General features: G+C 41.0%; 1 protein-coding gene across 3 annotated transcripts in view; it reads right to left on the reverse strand.

Annotated features, from left to right (window-relative positions):
• The window catches only part of galnt1 (UDP-N-acetyl-alpha-D-galactosamine:polypeptide N-acetylgalactosaminyltransferase 1), a 258,714-nt gene that overhangs the window by 81,349 nt on the left and 160,519 nt on the right, over positions 1 to 16,846 (reverse strand). For all 3 annotated transcript variants that reach the window (XM_070881133.1, XM_070881132.1, XM_070881131.1), the window contains one exon: positions 4,897 to 5,063. In XM_070881133.1, the coding sequence (XP_070737234.1) occupies positions 4,897 to 5,063 (167 nt within the window). The remainder of the gene's footprint in view (positions 1 to 4,896; positions 5,064 to 16,846) is intronic.

A 16,846-nucleotide genomic window follows, 5' to 3' on the forward strand; every position in this document is an offset into this window, starting at 1 on the left:
ATTTGGTTCATGAAATTTTCACATTATCATGCTGAATACAAGAGGGCATAAACATAGAATGATACTATACAGAAAGAGGCCATTCGGCCTATCGTGCCTGTGCCGGCTCTTTGAAAGCGCTATCAATAAGCACCACTCCCCTGCCCTTATCCCAGAGCCCTGCAAATACTATAAAATTGGTATCAAATGCTATTGGTAAAATTCTTGGGCTGGATTTTCTGTTTGGTTGCGCTGATATTTTTGGCACAATTCGCTCGAAGTTGGCGAATCCAGCGTAAAAGATCGGGGAATTTTTAAGCGCAAATTACATTCAGTGCAAATCGAGTTTCCTCGATTTTAGCGCTAGTTTAAAAAACAATGCGCTAGAAGGCCCTGCCTACAGAACTAGCCACGCCGCCAATCAAATTATTCACCATTGCGAGTTTCCACGTCTGCAGGCGTTTGAGGGTCTAAAAATTAAGCTTTATTTGGTGCAAAGACATCAATAGGGATGCTTTATAGGGTTTTTAATATATATACACACACACACTCGTGCAGCGTCCCGAATCTGGAATTCCGAAAACTGGACTTGTCCAAAAAACAGACATTTTGCACATTGCAAATGGAGTCGTCCGGAATTATTGTCCGAAAACTGGACATTTTTGAGGCAGCCAAGATGGCGACATCGGGCAGTGAGGGACGAAGAAACCGGTAAAAGGCACAGCGTTAGGAATGGGCGAGCGGTGGAGTGGCGTGAAGCCGAGGATCGGCAGGCGGCGCCGTGAATCAGCAAGGAGCGGAGGATTGGCGAGGTCAAAAATCCGTCACGGATTTGGCCCCGAGGATGCCGGATTTCAGACCACTGATTTTCTTGTCCGAAATCCGGCAAAACCCAAAATCTGGCACGGACGCAGTCCAGAGGATTCCAGATGTTGTACCTGTACATAATTTTTAAATTTACTGCAAACTGACTACTGTACACCAATATAACTAGCAAATGGCTCTGTTGTTTAAAAACTCAGTTTCAATTATCTAAAATTGGGTTACTCACAGGTGGCAGACTAGAAACTGATTTTAAAAAAAGCATTTCAATGATAAACCCATTGTCAGCTGCATTAATCAAACTGCACCAATTTACTACTCTTAACTATATCAAGGAATTTTTTTTTAAAAAAAAGCAAACTTTAAAAAAAAAATGAGGTTCTGAAATACTGCCTGATTACACTCATTTTGACACTCATGACAGATTTTAAAGTTGACAATATGCAAATGATTTTGAGCAGAAACTCAAGAAAAAAAACTTCTCAAAACTAGCGCAATTTTGGGTGCAATTTGCAACCAGATCACTGATTGTGCCCAAAGCAGAAACTCTACCTCTCTGTCTGTTTTCGCAACATGTACGTGCTTCACACATGTAATGCTTCTGTCTTGTATAAAAATGCACTACTGTAGACTTTCTATTACCAGCCGCCTGTTGTACCAGCAAACAGTTGTCCTATGGTAGCAGAAAATAGGCAGCAGTTGAATCCTGCTGAAACTCTGTATACTTTGCGGTGCTGTGTAGTTTGAGGGGTTGAGACCGGTGATGTAGAAAGCGATTTCCCCAAACAGACTTAATTTACATATTGTTGGGGGTGCGGTGAGATCTTGGTCTTCATTGCCACACATTCAGTTATACAGAATATTAATTTCTAAAAGGTCAGTTTGCAAAATGGGCATCCAATATTTCTAGGGAATCAGTTGTGGCAGCAGCTGATTTAACAGGCAAGTACATTAAATCTGCAATATTTCAACCATTTTCACTCATTTGTTTTTATTAATACCGGTTCGTTGAGCCAACAGTTCCAATCCCCCTACTCTCAAGCATCATAGTGAGCACCAGTGAGGACATATAGAGGGATTTTAGGCATGTCAGGCTGCATAAGGTGCCCTGGGGCTACCCCTGGAACCTTCATACTTGCATCTGCAGACCAGACCAAGTTTTGGCAGATAATTAATCTATGTGGAGAAAAATGGGATCAATGACCTGATGGCCCACCAAGAAATGTGAATACCTGATTAACAATAATGTTAGATGCTTCCTCAGACGTACCCAATGCTTTCAGTGCCATTGGATGAAAGAAAGTATATGCAGGGTAATCACCAACCAGCATACGATTTTTGTTGGTGCAAATATAATGGTTTATTTTAAAAACAAACTCAAAATATGCTATTTTAGCAATAAATTTGTGTTCTAGTTAACAGCAAGGAGCATTCATTTTACTCTTTATGGCTATATTGATCAATTACAAGTGTGTATATCAGATATTGAAGTCCATTATTGACTAATTATCAAGACAGCCGACGCATGTCTGGCATAATAAGTACATCATTTGGTTAGATTATTCAAAACTTGATCTGCAGAAAATTTGTGATGCTCTGGATCAATTTTGTTTGTAGCCTAAGCGGATGTATTGATTGAAAATTGTAACTGAACAAGCTGGGTTTAATTTAGTATAGTAACACTCAATAATATGTTGAATGAATATTTAACCAAAGATTGAATAATTTGTTCTTCGATGTTAAATTACTTGACGATGTAATAGTTCTAATTTTATGAATATAATATATTGCAAACGTATTGAAACATGTAAGATTATAAGGAGGCTTGACAAGGTGGATGCAGAGAGGATGTTTCCACGATGGAGCAGACTAGAACTAGGGGGCATAATCTTAGAATAAGGGGCCGCCCATTTAAAACTGAGATGTGGAGGAATTTCTTCTCTGAGGGTTGCAAATCTATGGAATTCACTGCCTCAGAGAGCTATGGAAGCTGGGACATTGAATAAATTTAAGACAGAGAGAGAGAGTTTCTTAACCGATAAGGGAATAAGGGGTTATGGGGAGCGGACAGGGAAGTGGACCAGAGTCCATGATCGTATCAGCCATGATCGTATTAAATGGCGGAGCAGCCTCGAGGAGCCGTATGGCCTACTCCTGCTCCTATTTCTTATGTTCTTATGTTCAAACCCCGTCCCCCCCTTACTCATTTTATCAACGTAGTCCCTGAAATAGTACAATATTGGCCAAGAAGCAGGTATTACACAAGACAGTTTGAGTAAAGCATTAGCAGGTAAAATGGGGAAATCAATTGCTTTCAAAGTCTTCCAAAGATGGTGCCTGAATTCTATACATTATTTAAAAAATGCCTGCAATTAAAGTTTGAAGTGACTTATATCAGACTTCTATGATGGAGCCAGTAATCCCAAAGGTGACAAAATATCAAATGACCAAGGGACATCAAATATTGTGATCAAAAAATCCTATGTTTGTTTATCCAGGTTTGGCCCAGTGGCTGTCCCTTTAAATCTAGTTACAATACACAAGAGGGCATGCTGGAAGTAAGGTACTTTCACCCGCCATAATGTTGCAACACTGACCCCATCATAAATCACATGGTCAGATACTGAAATGAGTGCAGGCTGTGTAAATCCTCTTGCAAAGTCTTAGATATGCTGGGGGGCATTGTGGATAGGTATGTAAATGTAAGATGGCGGAAAAAATGTTAAGGGGCAGGAGTTAGAGTTAGGCTCCCAAGTATGCTCTGGCTGGTTGCCAGTACAGTCGGTGGGAATAACTGGGGGAGAGGCAGAGTTGTGATGCAGCATGTAGTACGCATTTTGTAGCAGGAAGAAGCTATGGCAGTGAATCCTCCTGGTTTGATTTCCAGGATGACTTTGCAGTACAGAAAGAAGTTCAATAGCTCTAGTTCCTATTCATATGCTTGAAAGGAATGTACCAATGTTTATATGTAAAATTAAGAGAGGTTACATTTTTCCATAGGTAATTTTGCTCATAAAAGACTACATTATATTAAAGATTCCTGATTTCCATAGCAAAGACTTTCAAAGCCAAATGAAAAGCACAATAGTAAATGGGTTATAAAATGATATTTAAAAAAAATGTTTCTCTATTAGATAACTTCCATGATTTCCATAGCAATGATTTTTGAAACCATAGAAAAAGCACAATAGTAAATGGGTTATAAAAGGAGATTTTTGAAAAATGTTTATCTATTAAATAACTTTGTAGAGATTCTTTACTTGTTTATAAAAGAGTGGCTTGTTCAGCCTCTTCAGAGGACATTAAAAGTCAATCACACATTGTGTGGTACTGGAGTAATGTACTGACCAGACTGGTAGAGATGACAAGGATAAGTGAACCAGTTGCTTTTCATGCCAATTCAACAGGCTTTATGGTCATTTTGTTTCTTGGGTCAGCTCACAAATGACCAGATTTATTGAATTCAATTTCACAATTTGCCATGGTAGGATTTGAATTTACAACCTTCGTCCGTCCAGTAGCAGAGACTATACACTATTGTACCTACTATATCATGGCAGCACATCATTATAAGGACTGCAGTGGTGCAAAAGACTGACCGCCGCCTTCACAGGGCAGTTGTTATGATTGGCCAATATATGCAAACTGGCCAGCATTGCCCATGTTCCATAAAAAAAAATTAGTAGAGTCCATAAGCAATGTACATTACGTCAAAGGTATAGTAGACCATTAGTGTATTTTCTTTTGGTTTTTATTTATACAATCATATACTTTATAATTTTGCTACATATTTTGTTTTATCTATAAAATTGGTACACACACTTAACTTTCAGTTATTGTAATAGTGAAATAAAACCAAAGCAAGTGAAATTTAGCCTCACCATTCTAAATATTGTTGGTGAACTGCTGCCAACAAGTCTTGTTTTCCTAACCAAGGACATTTTGTTTTAACTGGTGCCTTTGCTAAAATTTAAACACCAGAATCCCTGTTCTGGAAACATCTTGTTTGTCCACTTCCTTTTCAAACTCTTACTCTTGATATTTTTAGGAATTTCTGACAGCTACTTCCCTTACTGTTAGGAAATGTTATCTTACCTCTCTCACTGGCGTCATCCACCAGGATAATCTCCTCTAATAAATTCCGCGGCGACCTGATTATCACGCTGTGCACAGTGCGTAACAGAGTGCTCCACGCTTCATTGTGAAAAACTATCACCACACTTGTTTTTGGCAGGCCTTCAGGATATACTTTTGTTTTACATCTAAAGAAAACAAAAAAATACAGGGTAATGGGCATACAAAGTGATTTTTTTCTTAAACCCTTACTATATTAGCTTCTGACAAATAACTGAACTGCAGAAGTGTTCCGCAAGTGAAAATGTGCATTAATGTCCAGTTTCAGATGCACAAAATGTATTAGAATTTGTAGACAAAATAATTTGGAGAGAAGACTGGGAACAAAAAGAAAAATAAAGTCACGCAGACTAGAAAAATACACTAATATTCCTGTACAACAACATCTACACACCACTGCTGCAAACTATTGTCAAGTAAGACAATAGACATGATTTTTTTTTTTAAAGTACTGTAATTTAGGTCATAAAATAATAACTGACCACAACATTACAAGGTAACAGTACATATGGTCTTCGCTAGAAAAAAAGTGGTGTTATTTGCTAGGATATGAGTCATCATCATTTTTAGTAAACTAAAAGGCACTACAAGTTCTCTGTCACTTCGTGCAATAAAATAATACTTGACTCATTTACACACCCACCTTATCACATCATTGAAACACTTCAGAGCATCTAATAAAATTAATTACTTTTATGGAGTGCAGTGACTGTTATATAGGTAAACCTTATAGTACATAAAGCATTGAAGAAAACCTCTTAGTCCAAGCAAGTTCATTCCACAAATAGCATATAATCCATCATGCACTCTAACTAACACATGTAACCTCTAAGCAAAGTTTCTTCCTCGCTCCAAGTTAAATCAAGCCAAACTCCACAATTGTCTGTTTAATCTTACATTTTACATTATTCATTCTAGACCAGATGTCTTTCTTAACCACAACACTTTCACGAGCCCTGTCATTCAGGAAATATCATGTTCCAGTCTGTAACATCTCCTTGCTTATTCTTCCAACTAACTACAGGTGAAAGGTAGCATACAACAACTTGTAACTCAGAACACACTGCTTATTTTACTCATGGTTTTTGCTGTCTCCCCTTCATTAACACCAATTTGCATGCAGATAACAACACTACTTTGAATTTCCTCCAGTTATTCAAATAGTAAATGTAGCCTTTCTGTGGAAATAGGCAAAGCAAAAAAGCTGTCAAATAGAAAGTGCACACTTTTATTCACAACTCTTTTCTCAAAATAGACATTTTAAAAAGCCCTTTAGGTCTTTCTAAATAAACTCAAAACAATATCTTACTTTAGAATAATTTGAATCAGTTTAGGTGACTACTTCTGCGCAATACTTGTACATGTCAATATATTCAAAAACCCATTTTCCATGCTGTTTTGTAAATGTGCAAATAATTGGTCTGTAATTCTTCCAGCATTTCATTTATGAGGACCAGCAGAATTGTAATCAATTTTCTTAACTGATTAACTTATAATTGACTGTATTTAATAATTGATTCATTTCATAAAGATTGGAAATGCTGGGTCTGTTTTCTTTGGAACAGAGGAGGCTGAGGGGTGACCTAATTGAGATGTATAAAATTATGAGGGGCCTGGATAGAGTGGATAGGAAGGACTTGCTTCCCTTGGCAGAGAGGTCAACAACCAGGGGATACAGATTTAAAGTAATTGGGGGGAGGTTTAGAGGAGATATGATGGGAACTTTCTTCACCCATAGGGTAGTGGGGGTCTGGAACTCACTGCCTGAAAGGGTGGTAGAGGCAGAAACCTTCACCACATTTAAAAAATACTTGGATTTTGCGGTTAGCAGCAAAGGAACGACGCTTGCCATTCACTATGCTGACGGCTGCGCAGAGAGTGTTTTTGCTGGCTTTTGAGCAGAGGCTTGCTGTCATCAGGCGTCTGATTCAGCACGGCGTTCTCAACAGGGGAACTGTGAAGTGTGTGAGCAGGAGCTTGGCTCTTTAACAAATCAGAGTGAAGAATCCTCATCGAGTCACGCAGAGTTTAAACCAAGAAGTATAAACCAGGAAGCATAAATTAGGTGTAAATCATGTACAGAAAGCAAAATAAAGAAAGGGAACTGAAGATGGTAGAGACAGAGAGAGAGAAAGAGAAAGAGAAAAAGAGAAAGAGAAAGAGAAAAAGAAAGAGAAAAAGAGAGAGAGAGAGAAAGAGAGAAAAAATAATCTCCAACACAAATTAAATTCTCAAGGAATGAGACTCCACATTAATAAAATTAAATTTTCAATGCCAGAGAGGTTGTTTGGCAGTAATTATGACTTATCATGTTTAAAATTTACTTACACCTGAATGCACCAGCCCCAACATTTTCTGCTGTGTTTAGTGGGTAATTATTGGCTAAGTACTGCAAGTTCATGCCCTTATGTTGATTTCAATGCTGAGTCTATTGGCAAGGATTGTAGTGTTGCTTGTGGAGGAGCAGGGTAAAATGGACCGCAACTTCCAGATTTCCACATTTAATTGCACAATTGCGTAGTTCGGAAATTGCTGTCTGCTTTACTCCATAATAACGATGAGCACTATTAGCCTCACAAATATTTTCAATGTAAAATCCAGACCAATCTCTTTTGATGGTGCTGGTTGAGGGAGGAATGTTGGTCAAAACTTTGGGAGCACTCCCTCTCTTCTTCAAAGAGTACACGAGATCTTACGTCCACAAAAGCAGGCAACTGAGGGCTCTGTTTTACGCTCCATCCAAAAAGACAAGACCTCCAAATGCTCCAGTCTCTCAGTGCTGCATTGGAGGAAACTTCTGTCTTTCACTATATAGAATGAATTGAAGCATCAAGACAGTACAATGGTTTTCTGGTTTGAGATGCTTCATTGACCAGACTAAATCAAGGAGAGAAGGGTTTATTGTCTTTAAGCTTCTCTGCATGGAAAATAATTTTTTTTTATTTTTTTATACAGTTCAAGCATAACCCCCGTGCTCTTATATTCTATGCCTCGGCTAATAAAGGCAAGCATTCCGTATGCCTTCTTAACCACCTTATCTACCTGGCCTGCTACTTTCAGGGATCTGTGGACATGCACTCTCAGGTCGCTTTGTTCCTCTACACTTCTCAGTGTCCTACCATTTAATGTGTATTCCCTTTTCTTGTTAGCCCTCCCTGAATGCATTAACTCTCACTTTTCCAGATTAAATCCCATTTGCCACTGTTCTGCCCACCTGACCAGTTGATTGATATCCTCCTGCAGTCCGCAGCTTTCTTCTTCATTATCAACCACAGAGCCTATTTTTGTATCATCTGCAAACTTCTTAATCATACCCCGTATATTTAAGTTTAGATCATTGATGTATACCACAAAAAGCAAGGGACCTAGTACTGAGCCCTGCGGAACCTCACTGGAAACATCCTTCCAGTCACAAGAACACCCATCAACCATTGCCCTTTGCTTCCTGCCTCTGAGCCAAGTTTGGATCCAACTTGTCACTTTGCCCTGGCACCCACTGGCTTTTACTTTCGTGACCAGGATGCCACGTGGGACCTTATCCAAAGCTTTGCTAAAATCCATATATACTACATCATACTCACTGCCCTCATCGACCCTCCTGGTTACCTCCTCGAAAAATTCAATCAGGTTATTCGGACACGACCTTCCCTTAACCAATCCGTGCTGACTGTCCCCTATTAATCTGTGTCTTTCTAAATGTAGATTTATCCTGTCCTTCAGGATTTTTTCCAATAATTTTCCGCCATTCAATAAGATCATGGCTGATCTTCGACCTCCTCCATTTTCCTGCCCTATCCCCATAACCCTTAATTCCTCGAGTCCAAAAATATATCCATTTCAGGTTTGCCAAACCTGAGGACTGGGAGAAATTTAGAATTCAACAGAGGAGGACAAAGAGTTTAATTAAGAAGGGGAAAATAGAGTATGAGAGGAAGCTTGCTGAGAACATAAAAACTGACTGCAAAAGCTTCTATAGATATGTGAAGAGAAAAAGATTAGTGAAGACAAACGTAGGTCCCTTGCAGTCGGATTCAGGTGAATTTATAATGGGGAACAAAGAAATGGCAGACCAATTGAACAAATACTTTGGGTTTGTCTTCACGAAGGAAGACACAAATAACTTTCCGGAAGTACTAGGGGACTGAGGGTCTTGCGAAAAGGAGGAACTGAAGGAAATCCTTATTAGTCAGCAAATTGTGTTCGGGAAATTGGTGGGATGGAAGGCCGATAAATCCCCAGGGCCTGATAGTCTGCATCCCAGAGTACTTAAGGAAGTGGCCCTAGAAATAGTGGATGCATTGGTGGTCATTTTCCAACATTCTATAGACTCTGGAGTAGTTTCTATGGACTGGATTAAAGCTAATGTAACCCCATTTTTTAAAAAAGGAGGGAGAGAAAACAGGGAATTATAGACCGGTCAGTCTGACATCGGTGGTAGGGGAAAAACATTGGAATCAATTATTAAAGATGCAATAGCACCGCATTTGGAAAGCAGTGACAGGATCGGTCCAAGTCAGCATGGATTTATGAAAGGGAAATCATGCTTGACAAATCGTCTGGAATTGGAGGATGTAACTAGTAGAGTGGACAAGGGGGAGCCAGTGGATGTGGTGTATTTAGACTTTCAAAAAGCTTTTGACAAGGTCCCACACAAGAGATTAGTGTGCAAAATTAAAGCACATGGTATTGGGGGTAATGTACTGACGTGGATAGAGAACTGGTTGGCAGACAGGAAGCAGAGAGTAGGAATAAACGGGTCCTTTTCAGAATGGCAGGCAGTGACTAGTGGGGTACCGCAAGGTTCAGGGCTGGGACCCCAGCTATTTACAATATACATTAATGATTTAGACAAAGGAGTTGAATGTAATATCTCCAAGTTTGCAGATGACACTAAGTTGGGTGGCAGTGTGAGCTGTGAGGAGGATGCTAAGAGGCTGCAGGGTGACTTGGACAGGTTAGGTGAGTGGGCAAATGCATGGCAGATGCAGTATAATGTGGATAAATGTGAGGTTATCCACTTTGGTGGTAAAACAGGAGGGCTGATTATTATCTGAATGGTGACAGATTGGTAAAAGGGGAGGTGCAACGAGACCTGGGTGTCATGGTACATCAGTCATTGAAGGTTGGCATACAGGTGCAGCAGGCGATGAAGGAGGCAAATGGCATGTTGGCCTTCATAGCGAGAGGATTCAAGTATCGGAGCAGGGAGGTTTTACTACAGTTGTACAGGGCCTTGGTAAGGCCACACCTTGAATATTGTGTACAATTTTGGTCTCCTAATCTGAGGAATGACATTCTTGCTATTGAGGGAGTGCAGCGAAGGTTCACCAGACTGATTCCAGGGATGACAGGACTGACATATGAAGAAAGACTGAATCGACTAGGCTTGTATTCAATGGAATTTAGAAGAATGAGAGGGGATCTCTTAGAAACATATAAAATTCTGACAGGATTGGACAGGTTAGATGCAGGAAGAATGTTCCCGAAGTTGGGGAAGTCCAGAACCAGGGGTCACAGTCCAAGGATAAGGGGTAAGCCATTTAGGACCGAGATGAGCAGAAACTTCTTCAGAGAGTTGTGGGCATGTGGAATTCTCGACCACGGCCAGTTCGTTAGATATATTCAAAAGGTAGTTAGATGTGGCCCTCACGGCTAAAGGGATCAAAGGGTATGGAGAGAAAGCAGGAATGCGTACTGAAATGCATGATCAACCATGATCATATTGAATGGTGGTGCAGGCTCGAAGGGTCGAATGGCCTACTACTGCACCTATTTTCTATGTTACTCAATGACTGAGCATCCACAGCAAATTGGGACAGAGAGTTTTAAAGATTCACAACCCTCTGAGTGAAGAGATTCCTTCTCATCTCAGTCTTAAAAGGCTGACCCCTTATCCAGAAAAGTGCCCCCTAGTTATCGACTCTACAGCCAGGGGAAACAATCTCTCAGCATCCACCCTGTCAATCCCCCTCAGAATCTTATATATTTCAATGAGATCACCTCATATTCTTCTAAACCTCAGAGTATAGGCCTAATCTGCTCAATCTCTCATAGGACAGCTCTTTCATCCCAGGGATCAAGCCTCGAAGGCAAGTATATCCTTCCTTAAATAAGGAGACCAAAACTGTGCACAATACTCCAGGTATGGTCTCACTAGAAATCTACAGCGCAGGAGGAGGCCATTTCGGCCCATTGTGTCCGCGCTGGCTGACAAAGGCCAAACGGCTCGCTCAGCAGCCCTGAAGGTTACATATAAACCTATGAACAATGAACAATGGCGGACAGGTAAAGAGCATCTGGCCCAACCAGTCCACCCCATACAACTGCGATACCCCATGTATTGTAACATTTTACACTCCACCCCACCCAGAGCCATGCGATCTCCTGGGAGAGGCAAAAAAACAGATTAAAAACCCAGGCCAATTAGGGAAAAAAAAATCTGGGAAAATTCCTCTCCGACCCATCCAGGCGATCGAAACTAGTCCAGATCACTCTGGCCGTATTAGATTCCATGATTTACTTACCATTGTGGCTGCTCCAGCCAACAAGAGGTTATCCAGTCTAATCCCACTTACCAGCTCTCGGTCCGTAACACTGCAGGTTACGGCACTTCTAGTGCACATCCAAGCACTTTTTAAATGTGATGAGGGTTTCTGCCTCCATCACCCTTCCAGGCAGCGAGTTCCAGACCCCCACAACCCTCTGCGTGAAGAAGCTTCCGCTCAAATCCCCTCTAAACCTTCCACCAACCGCCTTAAAATTATGCCCCCTTGTAATTGACCACTCCACCAAGGGAAATAGGCCCTTGCTATCCACTATATCCAAGCCCCTCAAAATTTTACACACCTCAATGAGGTCTCCCCTCAGCCTCCTCTGTTCCAAGGAGAACAAACCCAGCCTATCTAATCTGTCCTCATTGCTAAGATTCTCCATTCCAGGCAGCATCCTCATAAATCTCCTCTGCACCCTCTCCAGTGCAATCACGTCCTTCCTATAATACGGCAACCAGAACTGCACGCAGTATTCCAGCTGTGGCCCAACCAGTGTATTATACAATTTAAGCATAATCTCCCTGCTCTTATATTCTATGCCTCAGCTAATAAAGGCAAACATTACGTATGCCTTCTTAACATCCACCTGGCCTGCTACTTTTGGGGATTTGTGGACAAGAACTCCAAGGTCCCTTTGTTCATCTACACTTCTAAGAGGCCTACCTGTTTAATGTGTATACCCTTTCCTTATTAGCCCTCTCAAGTGCATTGCCTCATATTTCTTTAAATTAAATTCCATTTGCCACTGTTCTGCCCACCTGACCAGTTGATTGATATCCTCCTGCAGTCCATGACTTTCCTCTTCATTATTAACCACAGCCAATTTTAGTGCCATCTACAAACTTTTTAATCATACCCCCTATATTCAAATCTAGATCATTGATGTATACCACAAAAAGCAAGGGACCCAGTATTGAGCCCTGCGGAACCCCACTGGAAACATCCTTCCAGTCACAAGAACACCCATCAACCATTACCTTTTGCTTCCTGCCTCTGAGCCAATTTTGGATCCAACTTCCACTTTGCCCTGGATCTCATGGGCTTTTACTTTCGTGACCAGTTTGCCATGTGGAACCTTATCCAAAGCTTTGCTAAAATCCATATACACTACATCCTTCCAGTCACAAAAACATCCATCAACCATTACACTTTGTTTCCTACCTCTAAGCCAATTTTGGATCCAACTTGTCACTGGGCTTTTATCTTCGTGACCGGTCTGCCATGTGGGACCTTATCAATAGCTTTGCTGAAGTCCATATACACTACATCGTACTCACTACCCTCATCGACCCTGCTAGTTACCTCCTCGAAAAATTCAATCAGGTTAGTCAAACATGATCTTCCCTTAACAAATCCGTGCTGAATGTCCCTGATTAATCCTTGCCTTTCTAAATGTAGATTTATCCTGTTGTTCAGGATTTTTTCCAATAATTTTTACACCACTGAGGTTAGGCTGACAGGCCTGTAATTACTTGGCCTATCCCTTTCTCCCTTCTTAAACAAGGGTACCACATTAGCAGTCCTCCAGTCCTCCGGCACCATGTCTGAATCCAAAGAGGACTGGAAAATGATGGTCAAAGCCTCTGCTATTTGCTCTCTTGCTTTGCTCAACAGCCTGGGATGCATTTCATCCGGGCCTGGGGACTTATCTACTTTCAAAGCTGCCAAGCCGCCGCCCCCAAAATCTCTCTCGCTATGTCTATTTCATCCAGAATTTCATACTCCTCCTCAAAAGCAGTATCTACATTGTGCCTGTTTTCACAAAGGAAAGGGGCAAAGTATTCATTAAGAATCAGTGATTGTATTAAGTTCCTCCCTACCTATAGCCCTTTGATTATCCACTATTGGGATTTTTTTTTCATGGTAGAAGACACTAAAAACATCCCACTAGTGGATAATCAAGGGGGGGCTATGGGTAAGGAGGAACTTAATACAATCACTATCACCAATGAAGTAATACTAGATAAAATAATGGGACTAAAGGCGAACAAGTCCCCTGGACCTGACGGCTTACAACCTAGGGTCTTAAGAGAAGTGGCTGCAGATATAGTGTATGCATTGGTTGCAATCTACCAAAATTCCCTGGATTCGGGGCGGTCCCAGCAGATAGGAAAACCACAAATGTAACGCCCCTATTTAAAAAAGAAGGCAGACAAAAAGCAGGAAACTATAGACCAGCTAGCCTAACATCTGTCATTGGGAAAATGCTGGAGTCCATTATTAAGGAAGCAGTAGTGGGACATTTGTAAAAGAATGATTCAATCAAGCAGAGTCAGCATGGTTTCATTAAAGGGAAATCACGTTTGACAAATTTGCTGGAGTTCTTTGAGGTTGTAACAAGCAGGGTGGATGACGAGGAACCAGTGGATGTGGTGTATTTGGATTTCCAGAAGGCATTCGATAAGGTGCCACATAAGAGGTTACTGCACAAGATAAAAGCTCACGGGGTTGGGGGTAATATATTAGCATGGATAGAGAATTAATTAACTAACAGAAAACAGAGAGTCGGGATAAATGCGTTATTTTCCGGTTGACAAACAGTGACTAGTGGGATGCCGCAGGGATCAGTGCTGGGTCCACAACTATTTACAATCTATATTAATGACTTGGATGAAGGGACCAAGTGTAATGTAGCCAAGTTTGCTGACAATACAAAGATGGGAGGAAAAGCAAATTGTGAAGACACAAAAAAAATCTGCAAAGGGCTACAGACAGGCTAAGTGAGTGAGCAAAAATTTGGCAGATGGAGTATAATGTGGGAAAATGTGAGGTAATCCATTTTGGCAGAAATAAAAGAAAATCAAATTATAATTTAAATGGAGAAAAATTGCAAAGTGCTGCAGTAGAGAGAGACCTGGGGGTCCTTGTGCATGAAACACAAAAAGTGAGTATATGTAGGTACAGCAAGTAATCAGGAAGGCAAATGGAATGTTGGCCTTTATTGAAAGGGGGATAGAGTATAAAAGCAGAGAAGTCCTGCTACAACTGTACAGGGCATTGGTGAGGCCACACCTGGAGTACTGCATACAGTTTTGGTCTCCATATTTAAGGAAGGATATACTTGCATTGGAGGCTGTTCAGCGAAGGTTCACTCCGGAGATGAGGGAGTTGACTTATGAGGATAGGTTGAGTAGATTGGGCCTATACACAATGGAGTTCAGAAGAATGAGATAATGAGGAGGCTCGACAAGGTGTATGCAGAAAGGATATTTCCACTCATAGGGCCCAAATTTCCCCATGAGTTGCGCCGTTTTTTTTTGGTGTAACTTGATTTTTCTGGTGTCTCTTTTTAGTTGCAAATATGGCCATTTAATTTGTGCCAGTGTAATTGAGTTAGTTAGATTTTTTGTTAGGTCAGTTTTTTTTCCCCAAAAGGGGGCGTTCCCAGCCACTTACACCATTTATGCCAATTTGGCCAGAAAAAAGTTGTACTAAACTAACTTAGGGCAGCGCATGTGTCCACTTTTGTCCGCACAGAAAGACCTTACTTACAGTTAAGGAATCGTGCAAGTAACTACATTCAAAGCACCAAGCACCAAACAAAGCACAAAAAGTAATAAGCAATTAATTAATAAAATAGAAGCAACCCTGCACCTAAAGCACCCAGACCAAAGTAATAAGCAATCAATAATAAAAAAATAGAAGGAACCCTGCACCTAAACAATATTTCAAGCACCAAACAAAGCACAAGCAGTAATAACCATTCAATAAAAACTAAACACCTGAAGTAAATAATTAAATTAACAAAATGAACAAATAAAGAGCTGAAGTAAATCCCACCTTCGGCCTGGGATAGGGGAGGGAGAACGCGGCTTCCGCCCCACCGACTTTCAACCCTTTTCGGGCGGGAATATTTTCCCCCCTTTTGCCCATTTTCCCTTTTTGCCCACAGACATCTTCAAAGAGCTTCACACATAAATTATTTGTAATACCACCTAACTGCATGTTGCTGGTTATTTATTGATAGACAGGATGGGATAAAGGTTAAGCACATGGCTGTAACTGCATATGTGCTGTTTTAACATGACAAGACCGCCACCCAACCAATCGAACGCAAAGCCAGCCCAGCATGACAAGCGACGTCGCTACACGACAAGCTATCCTCAGTCCAAATCACTAGATTGCAGCCAAAGACAACCAACCTCTGCCCCCTCTCTCTTGCCCCGATCTAAACTCAGTCGCACCAAGTAAGTTTTTCGGCACCGTTTCCAGTGCACAAAGTCAGCGCATCTCGGGAGAGTGCGTCGAAAAAAGGGGTTGGGGAAATTTGGGCCCATAGTCTTAAAATAAGGGGCTGCCCATTTAAAATTGAGATGAGGAGAAATTTCTTCTGTCAGAGGGTTGTAAATCTGTGGAATTCTCTGCACCCGAGAGCTGTGGAGGCTGGGTCATTGAATATATTTAAGGCAGAGATAGACAGATTTTTGAGCGATAAGGTAGTAAAGGGTTATGGGGAGCGTGCAGGGAAGTGGAGCCGAGTCCATGATCATATCAGCAAAATGGTGGAGCAGGCTCGAGGGGCCAAATGGCCTACTCCTGCTCCTATTTCATGTTCTAATAAGCATACCCACATCTTCCGCTTCCACACACAGATTACCCTCATGGTCTCTAATAGGCCCTACCCTTTGTTTAGTTATCCTCTTAATATATTTATAGAACATCTTCGGGTTTTCCTTGATTTTACTTGCTAAGAATTTTTCATGCTCTCTTAGCATTCCTAATATCCTTTTTAATTTCACCTCTGACCTTCCTATATTCCTCCAGAGATTCTACAGTATTTAGCCGTCGGTATATGACATAAGCTTCCCTTTTTTTCTTCATCCTCCCCTGTAAGTCCCCAGACATCCCTAGAATTATTGGGCTCAAGTTTCAGCCTGAGTTGCTCCTATTTTTTTGGAGCAACTAGTTTAGAATGGAGCATCTTAGAAATTGCAATTCTCGGCATTTAGTTTGCTCCAGTTTGAGTCAGTTAGAATAGTTTCATTTTAGAACAGATTGCTTACGCCTGTTTTGCAAGTTTCGGCAGCGAAAACTTACTCCAAACTAACTTAGAATGGAGTGAGTGTAGATTTTTGTACACTCAGAAAAACCTTGCCTACATTTAAAAATCAGGCGTTGGGAACGAAAGATGGGGGGGCGCGGGAGGGAAGTTTACAAACATTAAACACTTCACTTTTAAAAATAAAGAGCCATCATCAATAATAAATGATAAATAAATCAATAAATCAAAAAAATAAAAGAATAAAATCAAATCAATAAAAAATTATTTCTACTCACCTACTGCAGCAACGGGAGCCCTCCAACAGCGTGCTGGGACCCGCCCCAGCCAGCGTCTGTATTTCTGACGGGGGGGGGGTGGG

This window comes from Pristiophorus japonicus, chromosome 5 (genome assembly GCF_044704955.1).
Source record: "Pristiophorus japonicus isolate sPriJap1 chromosome 5, sPriJap1.hap1, whole genome shotgun sequence".
In the NCBI taxonomy this organism is placed as follows: Eukaryota; Metazoa; Chordata; class Chondrichthyes; family Pristiophoridae; genus Pristiophorus; species Pristiophorus japonicus.